Consider the following 14,769-nt stretch of genomic DNA (forward strand, 5'->3'; position numbering starts at 1 on the left):
AGTTCCACGGAAAACTGTTAGCAGCCGTGTGTGTGTGTGTGTGTTTGTGTGTGCGGTACAGCAGGGCTAATGGATGAAGCGTAAATAAAGCGTACGGCTGGATAGATACGGACATCGGCCCGTTCGTCGTTCATTAGAGCGCACGTATAATCATCTTCCTGGGAGGCACTCTTCATTAGGATCAATAGCATCGATGGATAGAGTTCAATCAGAATGGAGCTTCTTTCAACGGACATTTCATTGGTTGAGAGTAGAGCTTTAACTTTGATGACGTCCTCAGGCCATTTGACATTTGTGGACACTGCATTCTTAAGCAGACTTGAAAATGTAAACACGTTGAATAAGTTCACCGCATGAGAAGTTGATCTGTATTCATAGCAACAGCACCAAAGTCTTTTATAAACAGGTACATCAATCATGAATAAATCTGGTTCTGTTTCACTGTAAACCTTCAACCGAACCACACATGTAAGCCCCTCATAGAACCCGCAAATTATTCAACAAAACTTTAGGTGCTTTAGAAGTATCAATAAGACAAAACTATTGATGTGCTCTCTGTAGGGGACCCTCGACTCCGATCCGCCTCCAGGCATGGTTAGTCCGATTGCTACTCCGACAAAATCGGAACCAATAGATCCAACCCAGAGTCGGAGCCGCTTAGAAGAGTCATCTGGAGTCGTCCAGAGTTATCTGGAGTCGTCCGAGAACGTCCGAAGTTATGCGGAGGTGTTCGAAGTCGTCCAGAGTATCCGGAGTCGTTGGGAGTCGTCCGAGAAGTCATCCAGAGTCGTTCGGAGTCGTCCGGAGAATCCGAAGTCTTTCGGAGTTGAAGACGTCCGGAGTCGTCCGGAGTTGGAGAAATCCAGAGTCGTCCGGAGTTGTAGACGTCTCCAGACGACTACCTTCCGGAGACAGTTCCGAAATGTTCCGTGTCGGAACAGAATCGAATTCAGATCTTTGCCTACTAACCCATCACTAGACAAAACGAGCAAGGTATGGGATTTGCGTACTTCTGGAACCTCAACCAATCATAATTTTAGAACGAAATGAGACGGTTCTCATTCAGTTTGCGTAAAATGTCTTTATACGTGGCTTAATACGTCATACCAGCCAAAAACCTTCTCTTAGCTTTTAGAATATATGTGATACAATGAAATTTTAAGGACCAACCTACAGTTCTTTAAGCCTAAGACATCGTGACGCCATTATAGCATGTAATGGCTGCATAATATACATTGACACGGGCAAAACCAAGTGCGTAGCCTGTTTTCTGCCCAGCCGCGATAGAATGACCACACCTGAGAGAACTGTCGTGCCGTTTCGTAATTAATGCATTTGATCGATATTTTACCCATGCAACAAGAGAAACATTCATTTGCCTTGGCGTAAGCCTCCACAGCGCGCCATGATTTACACGCCAACGCCAGGTCGACTGTGGTGACAGCCGTAGAGCTGTGAATTTCTACCATAAGCACACACGGGAAGCTACGAACCGGGCGTATGCATACGTGAGTACAACTTTCGCACTCCACGCGTGGAGCACATGCCACGTGGCATGGGACACCGGAACAAAGCCCTGAACTGAAGCCCGCGGGTGGAAATTGCGAAGCAAAGCATGACGCATTTGTCGAGCCCGGCCCGAAAATAGCTTCATTAAATTGGGTTTCAACACAGCCGGACTGCCGATCCTCACTCCACATCCACTTCTGTATGTGTGTGTGTGTGTGGGGGGGGGAGGAAAACTTGATACCTTGAAAATGGCTGGCTTACATCTCATTATGTTCGACGGTTCCAGGGCGGGCTCAGGGAAAATCACTCAATCGATCCGTCGCTGTCGTCGTCGGTGGTCGTTCGAGCGCGGGATTAGGCCCGTACATGCGATCCTACCCGACGAATGCCCGACGACGTACAGCTGTCATTTTCTCAGCGCTGCATAATTTATAGCAGAACCGAGCCAGCCAATGAGCACACACTCACACGCAGCCGTGCACCCACCACACGGCAAGGTACGGCCATCTTGAATAGCTTTACGGATTCCATCCTGCCCCTTCTTCCTTCCAATCTCTCGCATGGCAGTCACCTTTACTATAAATCTCCATTACGTGTTGCCTTTTCTTCCCGACCGGGGCAGCACTTTAAGATCGCTTGCCCGTTGCGCGCCACGCTTTCGGGGAAGCGTGTGAAAACTCAACCACGGTGCCTGTTTTTTTCTCTTCCCGAGTGGCTGAGAACACGATGCTGCCAATCCAGCCAACAAGCGAGGTGAGAACGAGCAGCAGCAACAGCAACGGAGGAAGCAGTTTGACCCTCCATTTTCGGGCTAATCAATTATGGAGCCGGGATTAGAAATCGATAGCGGGGCGGCAGCAAACCCATTTACCGAGCGTCGGGCATTACTGGTCACGCTTTTAGGGGTGTTGAAGGAAGAAGGGTGCGAATGGAATGGCAGGTCCCGGTCAAGGGTTCGCCCAAGGGTTGCCTCATTGCTCGTGGTGCTGGTTTTGCCTTCACAGTGTGCCTTTTGTGCATTCTAACCAACAGGTCACACACACCTTTTGTGAGTGTGTGTGTGTGTGTGTGGGTCTGTGAGAAGAAATGAATTTTTTAACAATGGCCGTCAGCCGGTATCACAAATGCACGGCAATCGTTCCAAGAATCAACCGGTTTTGCTGGCCTGGGGATGAATTTTAATACGCTTCAAAGCTATTGGCAAACCCTACTGACATGACTGATGACTTTCCGGCGTCTCGATGGACAAACGGGGTTAAGGCTGCCAAAGGAAGGGAGAAAATCATATCAACAGTTCCCATATTCAGCTGCTTTGTTCGATTCCTTCCTTCGTTTACCTTCGATTTATGTTATGATATTTTTAGCAAAAATTCAGAACTTTTTTTAAATTAAATCTACTAAAACCGTACATGCAAAAGCTTTTCTGTCCACAAAATAACATCATCTCGTTCTATTTCCGTAAATAAAGTCCGTAAAAAAACCCCTGCCACCCATCCAGTTGTAAAAATGTAATCAATCATGCCTGATGAGCTGCCATTATGATTTATTGTGGACAAATTTGCACGAAACGTACACAGAATGCCACATTCATACCGCCGCCACCAGTTATAAAACCATTCTACGGTGTATATTATTATTGCCACGGCTACAGGGCAGAAGCGGGACAGAAGCATCCATTTCTTGCACTACTACAGCACACACGAAAATCGAATTCCACATCCCCATTCTTTCCTTTTCCTAGGCGGGGCAGGACAATTGTCAATCAAGTTCGGGCGCTGAATAACTTCCGCGCCCGGCGGGATTTCGATGGAGATAGTACTGCCCGCCCTCCTGGCCCGGACACCGGAAACGACTTTCTATTTCGAAACGAAAATTGCTTCACCTTCCGAGCGAGCACCTTGCGGCTTGCGGTGTGGAGGGAGCAAAAAGGGAACTACTTTTTGTTGGCTCATTTTTATCACTTTGTCCATTCGGTAGAACAACTTGAAAGCAAATAAAAATAGTTCGTACGTAAGTTCATGCTCAAACAGACTCCCCGCAGCGTAATACAACAATCGGGTCTAGTGTCTTCGTCCTGTGCCAGACGAGCAAAGCTCGCGCAGAACGAACCCGACGACGACGTTTGACATTTGCTGGAGCTCGGTACTAATTTGATATCAGTTTTATTATTTGCTTCATTCGATCATCTCCACCCCGGCGCCCTGAAGGTGTTAGAGGATTGCATGTGTATGTGTGTGTGTGCAGCGCAAAATGTACACTTGCCCGAGCGAAGCATGACCGGATTCCCAAGCACATAACATTTTCTTTTTTACTCCCCCTTAGGGGGAAAGGTATGCTCCAATAAGTACAAGGAATTCTAACATACCACACAACAGCGAAGCAAGGAAACGGCTCCAAGAAGAGACTTTTTAGAGCAGCACCACAAACGAGCGCAAGCAATGAAATAAAACTTATTTTATTCTTCTCTAAGATGGAAAAGCGCAAAGAGCATAGAAAGCTCACTTCGCCCCCCTTTTGGCTTTAAACGATTACCCACCACCACCATCACCACAGGGAAGAAATAAAAGCAAACGCTCAACATACATTCGGTTCTGCAGCCGGCATAACGATCGAAACGGCACACCAGGAAATTGGAGCGCAAATGTCCCACTGCCAGCACAACAAAAACCCCGCTCCCCTCCAACACGACAAGCAGATCAAGGAGGACCGGATGGCAGACGTCCTCCTGCGCTCTCGCCACGCATCGGCACGAGACATGCTCCGGAACGGATAGCAATAAAACGGACGATACAACGAATCAATAAATTTCATAAACTGTGGGCATAAAATAAATAAATTATTACCTTTTAAAAGTGGTTTCGAGTGAAAATTATGTGCATGATATGTGTGTGTATGTGAATGGAGTGGCTTTGTGCGTACGGGCAAGCGAGCAGGAACGCAACGCAATCGGCAGGCAGTTTATTAGCTCGATCGATCCGTTCGATGGATGGAGCCGCATTTAATGATGGCCTGGTGCGTGTGTGTGTATGTCCGGGAAAATTGTGTTCGGTTTTCAGAATAGATCTAACACTGCTAACCGTAGAGCCTTCGTTGTGCTTTGATGTTCAAACCAAACGGGAACGGGCGCACGACTCCCGGGGAAAGGCCGGCCAGATGAACCCAGCCGAACGGATATGTTGGCACACATAGACTTGACTGTGGTTACATTTTCAAATAATGTTTTGCTAGAAATTATTAATTTCAACATATTTTGTACACTTCATCAAAACATGCACATTAAACGAAAGCAGCTAAGCACATTCGCAACGAAATGCCATGTTTTGGTGGGGCAAGGAGTGATTTATTTCCAAATGCACTTTTCGAGCCACACAACTGTGCGAGATTTGCCCACCATGCGCAAGCGATGAAAAAAGCGAAACACCACCACCGGAAGACCCGGAACACTGAAAATGCTCATAAAATATGATAAACGGAAATTCGAAGTGTATCGTAGAATTGAGTACATTGCTAGAAGGATAGTAGCAAACGAAACGAACGGCACGAACGGAGCAATCTAGCCAGCAGGCATTTATCACCGACGATGAGAGTATGACTGTTATTATTTTTTATCCTCGTTTTTTTTTGTGAGACTCCTCCAGGACGGGTGCAAATGAAAACCTCACTCTCCCACCCATGCTTTTAAACAGCCAGAACAAACGTTCAATGATAGTTTTTTTTCTTCCTTCTACTCCTTCGTGTGAAACGTGATGTCGTTATAAATTTAGCAGCAAACAGTGTGAAGCATTTCTTGTTCCTCTTCCGTGAAGCAACGCATGAGCAACCTTTAGAAACGTGTTAACTGAAGCGTTTAACATTATCAAACACAAATAAAGTATCGAGGTCAGCTATATTTCTCACTTTTAATGACAAAAAATATATGAAAATATTCACAAAAATAAATTAAACAAATATACTTAAATAAATTAAGCATTTAGATAATCTTTACAAAACTACGTTTGTAGATAAATTTATCTCCTATTACTATTTATCTCGTATTGATAAGTATGATTTTCTAAAGAACTACCAGATGACTTACAGGGTTTTGCAAATCATTTTCGAATGTAAACCTTGTTTAACACCACGTGCAAGAAGTTATTCCACATGACTCTGATATTTCATTTTCATCATAATAATTTTGCATTTCTTCAGCATAATTTTCAACATATTAACAGTTTGTTGCCATGGTCTTTTCACCAGGGTTTGAAGCGAGACCTCATTGCCCGTTGACCGTAGAAGTGTTGAAAATCATACTGAAGAAATTTAAAATTATGATGATATAAATGCAATATCTGATCGATGTGGATTAACATATTGCTCGCGTTGAATAACAACATTTACATTCGAAACTGACGTGGAAACCCCTGTATTTAAACAAAATACGAAAAACGGATACTTCAACGAAAATCACTATCTTTCACACACACAACAACAAATGAGATGCAAACAGAATATTTAAAAAAAATGGATAATGTTTAGTAGATACAGATGTAAACATAATTATTCACCGCCTCCAAGCTGTTTTTCAACGGCTGTCAAATGGTGTAATTCCTTTATAATTAAATTTAAGTTTTTACACATGATTTTCAACACATCAAAAATTACCGTCAAACTCAATCCAGCTTGAGACATGTTGAAAATCATGCTGAAGAAATTAAAAATTATGATGATGGAAATGATATATTAAGATTGATGTGGAAAAACATTTTGCATGCGGTGAATAACAACGTTTACATTCGAAAGTGACTTGAAAACCCCTGTAATTGAACATAAGAGCAAAAATAATATCTTACAACGTTTCTAAAAAAAATAAAAAAATACTAAATCAAAAGCTCAAATTCGTCCAACTGAAGAAAAAAAGCACTTGAAATTCCCACAAAAAATCAAATTAAATCAGATTAATTCAGAGTGATAATGACAAAAGTATGAGAATAAAAACAAAGAATTAAAATAAATCAACAACAAATGAAAGCCCTAACCTGAGTCATGCGTGAATAAATTCTTCAGATGTCTGCGAGGACTTACACTTCTGCCATCCAAAAACAAAAAGAGTCTTTCCTTTCAAGTTCTAAAGCACACTTAACTTCCTGTGGAATCTAAACCTTCCTTTTGGTAGGACCATCTTCACCCATCTTAACGATTACACCACCCAGAGTAAGCACACTGGATGAGCACAAGCCGGTAAAGCACCCCACCCATTCAGAGCGAGGCAGGATTCACAAAAATAAGCACACTCATCACCGGCTACGTCATAATTCACCGAGCACGCGCTGCAAATATGCCACACTTCAGTAATTACCCTCTTTGCTGTGAAAAGGTTCTGGCCCGTAACTTAAAATTGGCGTACACTTCTCCTTTTCCTGCTCTTTTCGCTCCATCCTCCCCACACAGCACCCAGAACGGAGAGACGGCGGCGGTGGTCCCAAAGCGTCCATCGCCGCCGCCGCCGGATTGTCTGGTAATGACAAAATAAACGCTAGACAAACCCCAAATCCGACCCGACGTAAATGCGCTGTAGAGAATCATCCATCCACCAACAGCAGCAAGATCAAACAAGGCAAACAAAAAAAAGCACCAAGCAGCGACAACTCCTTAAATCAACCAACCAACCAACCCGGCAAGGATAACGAGAACGAGGGATGAATGAACCGAAAAGCAAAAACAAAACAAAAAAAGAGAAGGAGGACAGGAAGCGCTCACTGTTTGAACTGACCTCTCGAGTGGAAAAGCTCTTTTCAGAAATGGAAACCTCGCGTCGTACCACCCCCGGGTTTTACGTTTTCAACGGTCCTCTCCTACTCCCCACCCCGTTTTTTGGTGTATGTGGGTTGCAGCAAACAAAGCGAGTAAGAGGGCAAAAAATGGCGGGGAGAGAAAGTGCAAGCAACGAGAGAAGTTCGTTGTAAATCGTTGTTAAAAAAGGGTTATCCACGTAGAAGGATAATAGTGTTTTCAGTTGGACGGGCCAAAGGGGGCGTACGGCACGTTCTGCTCCGGTGCAGATCATTTCCTTTTTCGACCTAAAGTCCAAAGCAAACTCCCGTTTTGTAGGGAAGAAGGTGGGGGAGGGTGGGTCCCGAGAGTGAGCGCGTAAGTGTGTCCTTGCGGCGTTGAGTTTCCGTTCGCCCCGGTGAAACTAAATAAAATTCCAATTTAAATATTTCCAGTTTGTGATTTTTGTCATCATCGTTAGCGTCATCATCGTCATCGCATGCACCAGCAGCATGATGCTGGTCTCACAATGGTTGGCCCGCGGGGCTGACGATGGGGATGCTTACTACTGTCAACGAGATGGAAATCTGAATCTGTGCGTTTTCGCCCTGGTGCGCTTGCTGCTTGCTCGCGCGATGATCCGAAATTCCCCTCCCTCCCCCCGTAAGCTGGTGGGTGGTGGTATCGATTACCAACAGTTACGCAAAGAGAGAGAGCAGCTCGAACGAGAGATACTGAACTGTTACATTCAACATAGGACGATTGTGCGGCAGACAAACCATGAAAGTACATTCGCTTCAACAGCTGCCAAGTGGAATTTCATTTGTTTCGCTGATCCATCTTTTGTTTTAAATACAGTTTACAACACAAAACGGCACAGAGAATCCATTTGAAGCATGTTCTTCCACATTCTGTATTACTTCTTCCCCGAAAAACGTGGCCCGGAACTCGGGGAGGGGAAACAAGCGCTTCACATTCCCATACATTCCACGTGATGGATCCCGCTTACCTGGTAGTTCGGCCCACGCCCGCAGGTCAGCTTCGCGCACGTACGTGGCCTCCTGCGCCTCCACGCAGAACGGTGCCACGTGACGCGAAATTGGCGTGGCACGGTCCAGCAGCACCCAGCCGGTCATCGTGTAGTTCTCCTTCCCTCGGTCTTCTTCCGGCGTTCGGATCGTGCTGGGATTTTTCTGCAACGATGGCAAAGCAATGAGGAATAAAATGGTGAATAAAGCGCGCTCTCTCTCTCTCTCTTTCGTTCGCTCTATGCAAATAAAAGCAAATGCAATCGAAATGTCCGACGTCAGTCGCGTGGCCCGAAACGATGGCACTGTCCATCGCACAGTGCAAACACGGCGCGACACGTGACCGGATGAATGAAAGGGATTGGGACGGGCGATGAAAAAGCATAAATTATATTCAATTGTACCCTTGGCGGGTGCGCACGGGCGCTCCAAAGTTCTGTTTGACTGTTGTGCTGATTATGCTGATTTTGTATTTAAATGTAGTCGATCTGGCATAAGAGGCTTCGAAACACTCACACACAGAGAGAAAACAAACAAACATGGGAAGTCGTTCAAGTCAGCTGCAGTGAATTAAATCCATGTGGAAGGGAGAAAAGAATTCATTACGGCACGATTGAGTGGCCACTTTTATGCACATTGTTTATAATGTTAAGATAGAACAAGATGGCCACTCTGGCGGGGCTGGCAGCTGTTTGTGATTCAAGAGAGGTCAATGAGTTTAACGACTTGCTGTAGTGAGCTTTAAAGCAATTGAGATGTTCTTATGAATATTTTTTATATTAGAAAACTATCAACTACTAAGTAAATAATGAAAAATCCTATCAAGAATTGCCCATTTTTCTCTGTACATCCTTTGGAATACAAGCAGAGGCGTTAAAGACGCAACGCATTCCATCGCGAAAGATGATCTTTATTGCAAATAAATATAATTCCTCTACCATTACCCTGTCAAGCGCCATCTTGGCTAAGAATTTTAATAACGTTAAGCAACAGTCTATCATCACTACGAGCAATTTCCCCTCCATCATCATCATCATCTTCAGCATGCTCTTTGCGTACCATGCTGGGAAACAGAATTAATATTGAATGATTACTTCCGATAGGAGGCGCGCCGGCTAGAGACGCTCACAAGTCAAAGATGAGCAAAAGCGAAAGGTATTTCAAAAATGCATAACGAGAAAGTGGAGGAACAGTAGAAGAAGGAAAAAAAACGCGAGAGGCAAAAATAATACATCCGGAAGTTCATTTTGTGTCAGAAACTTTTCTAATAAGTCACACGGTTTGCCTCACAACGGGGCCAGGCGGCTCTAGAGCTTTGTGGGAAGCAGCTTTGCGCAAAGAAGCGCCCACACCCGAACGAAGACGAAAGATTCAGCGCTGATGTAGCAAAGTTTGCGTTTCCCACACTTTGCTTTCTTTCTAGTGCACTTTAGCCGACTCCGATGTATCAGTTTTAACGGGGCGTGGGGTGAAGCGAGAAGGAATTCAAAAGCGTTTCGCTTTGCTTGAAGAAAATTCATTAAATGCTTGCCTTGCTTCATGCACTGAAATTCAATTTACTTGTCGAGCCGTTAAATGCCAACGCTGCCATAAACGAGAAATGAAACAGTTTGCAAGAAATTCGTATGATTAGGATGTTCTATAAAAGTGGTACTAAATATTATCTTTGGACGATACATGTTTACCTGCAGCTTATGGAACGATGCGAACTGAGTTAAATTCTTTTAAAAAGACCATCTTGTTTCCATATTTTCCTTCAACTGCCACGAGAGCACGTAAGTGGATCCAACACGTCAGCAACCACATCAACGTCAACTTATTTTTCCGACGCCAACTCAATCACACTGCCAATATGTCAATATTCTCACGGGGACGGTTTTCTTTCTGCCCTCGTGAAAGTAATTGGCCCGAATGTACTTCTATATCGCGACAACTCACATACACGGTGTTGTTCGTCTGTCTTGCTCGATCCCAAGGTCTCAATTCAGCTTGACACATGCCAAACCCCGTACCGGCGCGTCACCGACGTCACCTACATCTACCTACTACAGCATTTGCACTTCTATCAACAAACCGGAAGACGAAACGACGGCTGCAGCGGAAGTGATTGTCACAGGAAATTACTCCGCCAAGTAACGACACGGATTACTCTCGCCCAAGAATCCCCCGAACAGTCGTGCTCGGAGTGCTTGGCACTGAACCTAACGCCCTGGAACCGTGCATACCGTCGTTGTGTCGTTTGCTTACACTGTCACCTCTCTTCCTTTTAGTGTGCAAGAGGGGAGAAAAAGAGAGAGAAAAAACAGAGAACGAGAGAGAAAAAATCGCCGTTCCACTTGAAATCTGTTTCCAACGCCGATCAAGCGCGTTTTCGCGATGACGTGACACACGGCAAGCGAAGACATTCGGAAACACGCGCCCACCCAAAAATAAGGCTCATTTTGTGGGATGGCACTCCAAAGAAGGACGGTGACGTATTTTTTTTTTTCTCGATTGCATGATTTTGTTATAAAAGAATAGCGAAAGAAAATTTATATTCCTTACCTGTCGTAGTTTTACCATCGCATCGGCAGTGATGAAATCTCCTTTCTGGAATTTGGTCACGAAGCACATCACCTGATACTGGCTTTGGCCCCGTTCCTCCTCGCCGAGCACGAGCGCTTTCAGCACCTGTACTTCCTGTAACGGGGCAAGAATGTGGAAAAGCAGAGAAAAAAAACATTAGTAACAGAGTTCGATACAGTTTCAATCAAGTGGCGAGACGATTTGTAAAAAAGTTTAGAATAAGGATAAAACAAATTACAAGCACTTTAGACACGGAACACGTTTAGCATCTTAAATCGGTCAGAGTATTGGAGTCCGAGTTAATGTTTAGAGTAACTCTTGCTTGATAATATACACGAGAATGCTTGTAGAAGGAGCATAAATAATACCCGAACTGTTCAATTTCAATAGTCCTTTAAAGTGGGGTTTCTATGTCCTAAACGACAGTACACGGCTCCATGCTAGCTGAGCTCCTAAACTGAACCTAACGTTCATAACTTGATTCGAGCCACCCTTATGGCATCGACTTCATCTGTTTGTGGCGCTTCTATGATCCTGCCGAACGAAAAACGCCCACGGTTTGCATATTAACCAGGCAAAAACCAAACGGATGACGGCACCAGCATCAGACCTGTTAAATAATGTGGACCTACGTAGATGTGTCGTACGGATTGACCATTCAAAACATCGCCTATCTCAGATTCAAAAGTCAGCACCAACCCATAATTCGTTGCACACATATGCTAGCAATCAGTCCAAAAATCTTATGCCTGACCAGCAAGACATCACGTCACATTGATGGTCTAAGTTGGACCTATTTTGAACAGTTCCATTTCCAGATGCTCGCAAACTCCATGGATGCCAGGTCGTTTGCGGAGAAATGGGAACGATAATGCACGAGCAGCTGCTATAATGACGAGCTTTATGTCATTCGAATGACGTAAGGCGATCAAGCCCATCAAGGCTGTAAAGTAAGTCTTCACCGTCAGATAAGGCTGGGATGAAGAGATCTCTATGTCAGATAAGGAGGCGGTCGGTTCTAAGCCCTGAGCTTTTCTGACCATTCCTGAAGTAGACCCAGCAGATCGGAAATCGTTTTGTGCCGATTTGTACCATTTTAGATAAGAATTGTGAATATAAAAGTAAGTTATAATTCATTATTTTATATTTTGATACAAATTTGTGAAGGTATATTGTTGTCATTTGGTATTTCATAGCAACAGTATCACTTTTTACATTCAAAACTAATAATTCCTTTGTGCACAAAATGGTCATCCATCTCCATCCTCTAGGCAGGTGGTGCGCATCAGTTCTTCTCCCACCGCAACAAACGCCAATGAATTGATCAAAGCCTGTACCAACGGAACCATTGACGTTCGTTCATCGGTGAAATGAATTCCAGCGCTTCAATGGTCCCCCAGCCGGGCGGTATGCGTATGGGAATTTCACACAACTTTCACCAGCTGTGGAGCGCACAAAACTCCATCCAGCCAGGCGGAATTCGCTTTCTCGAGCAACTGGCGTTGTGCGGGCAAACGATGCTTCCCTGACCACTGTCAGATGAGTATCGGATGATTGTCGCTTTTGCGTCAAACTGTTACCGAACCGGGGGGAGATGGGAGTTCGAAAAAGTGCGTCCAGGACGCTCACTCGCACGCACTTCTTCTGCCGATATTTTCGTGCACACAAAAAAAACCGAACGACCGGACACCGTGCACACCGTCGTGGGAGGGAGCCGTAATTTAATCGGATTTCGATGCTGTCACCATACATCACATGTACACACGCGCACCGGCAAAAAGTGGTACGTCTCGATTTCGATACATGAAATACCTTGCGCTACCTGACAAAGAGTGTGAACGCGATAGCGGGAGGATAGGACGATAAAGGGGAGAGGGGAAGGAAATCTGACCAAACTTCGTCCAGGATGGGCGTCTTTCACCTGCACCTGCACTTGCTATCACGTTCTCTGGAATGTACGCGTCCCACATGACCACACACACACATACACGTAGCCCGTGACGTCCATTTGTTAGCGTTGACGAGATGAACCTTCCCGAATCTTGTTCGACCGGGTTCGGCGTGGGGGGTTTTTCATCTGTTCCGTGAGTCCGGAAACTGCACGAAGTCGATTCCTGTGCCTGCCAGGATGGTCGTGGAGAAGTAAAGCTAAAAAAACGCAACACCACGTGAAGCAAAAAGACATCCGGAAACGTGATCCGCAGCGCAGAACGATGCCTGGACCTGGGAAATCCGACGAATGCAGACACACTCTCTCTGACACACACACACCGAGGACAGACAAATCATAGCCGCAAGTCATAAAGCTTTCACTGAAAGAGAATACTCTTGCAACCTCGCCGGCCAACGAGCCAAAAGGACCGTGTGGACCTCGGGCGCTTCAGCTTTGCTGGAAATCGTTCATTTACCCATGGATGGATTGGTAGCAGCAATGCGGGACATTCCCAGGCAAACCCCTCTTCCTAACGATGGAGCGATGAAAATTCAGCAGCAGTGCAGCGGTGCGTGCACAGCGCGAGCGACGGACCGGACGCATCCTCGATTGTGCACAAGCCGTAACACCGGTAACACTGAAGACCGACAGCTGTCCCCATTAGATGGTGAGTCTTCATTTAATCCAGCAACGCTAATGCGAGCAGCACACGGACAGATTTTGACTAATTTAATTTACCCTTTTTTGGAAGCATTTTTTAACAGCCTTTTGGGGGTTCCAAATGTTCAAAACAATGTTGCACAAAAAGCTACACATTAAACGAATTTCAATTCTAAGAAATACATTTAAACACAGCGTTTGAATAGAAGTTCTGCGAAATCCATTCTATTCAACCAAGGGAAAGTAGATAGATAATATTTAAATGTAATATTCATAACATCACGGAAGCCGCTCCAACGATCACCCAAACAGCGCCCCGTACTCATGATAAGATGGTGGTCGTAAAATGTAAAAGGTTTCTTTTGTAGATACAAATCCTTTTCCGAAGAGCCGAACCGGGTACCGGGTGGCAGATTAAGATGATAACCCTATTAGCAGGTGCTTATTCAAATTTGGCTCTCCGCCCCAAAGGACGACCATTACCCCCCACAGAGCACAGAGCAGCACACGCACAGAGGGAAAAACCACCAACAGCAGCTATCGATGGTCTCATCCAAAAGTAATCAAAACCTTTCGGTAAATATATTCCCCCTGCCCCCGGCAGACCCGGCAATCGATGCAAATTGGAAGAGGAAATCCTAACACAATATTTACATTCTTTCTCTGGCATCTCACTGGTTTCCCTCGCCAGCATTTGCCACAAACCTCCTCCGATCAGAACACATTCGGTAGCTTTTACCTTGGGACCACAGTCCCTGCTGCAGCATCCCCTTTCCCTGTTGCTGTTGGCATTAAAAACGATTCACGGCAACGATGCGATGTTTGGTTGAGCTTAATTGAATTTCTTGAACCCAACGCACAGCAGTAGGGTTAAATCGTGGCCAAAATCCCGTTGCCCGCTTTGATCCAATGAAGCGTACCTTTGAAAACCTATACATCTAAATTAGATTTGGAGTGCGCTAGCATGGAATGTGATTGCAGTCGTTTCAAATGATTACAAAATAATCAAGCACTATTTGCAAGAGAAAAATCACTCGCTTACAGCACCGACTTGGAAAGCAAATGTACTGAACGAACGTATTAAACTGGAGTAATTGGCCAAAAATAACACTTCCCCGCGCTGCAACAGGTTCACCGCAGCCGAAGTAAAAAAGTTCTTCCTTGCAAGAGCCTTCCCGCGAAGCGGTGACGCCTGCAGTCAAGTAATAAGCGTAAAGATTTCCCCATACCCATACAACCGCCACGTAGACCACACGCCTGAAAAAGAAGCGTTGTGAAACAAAAACCATCCAACAGCAGGAAGCAAAACAAAAAAAATCAGGCACA

At 45.0% G+C, this 14,769-nt stretch overlaps 1 protein-coding gene across 3 annotated transcripts in view; it reads right to left on the minus strand.

The window, feature by feature from the left end:
* Nucleotides 1-14,769, minus strand: part of LOC120900606 (out at first protein) — a 71,449-nt gene that overhangs the window by 5,373 nt on the left and 51,307 nt on the right. For all 3 annotated transcript variants that reach the window (XM_040307854.1, XM_040307856.1, XM_040307855.1), the window contains 2 exons: nt 10,830-10,964; nt 8,267-8,450 (listed from right to left, as the gene is read on the minus strand). In XM_040307854.1, the coding sequence (XP_040163788.1) occupies nt 8,267-8,450; nt 10,830-10,964 (319 nt within the window). The remainder of the gene's footprint in view (nt 1-8,266; nt 8,451-10,829; nt 10,965-14,769) is intronic.

Source organism: Anopheles arabiensis, chromosome 3 (assembly GCF_016920715.1).
Source record: "Anopheles arabiensis isolate DONGOLA chromosome 3, AaraD3, whole genome shotgun sequence".
In the NCBI taxonomy this organism is placed as follows: Eukaryota; Metazoa; Arthropoda; class Insecta; order Diptera; family Culicidae; genus Anopheles; species Anopheles arabiensis.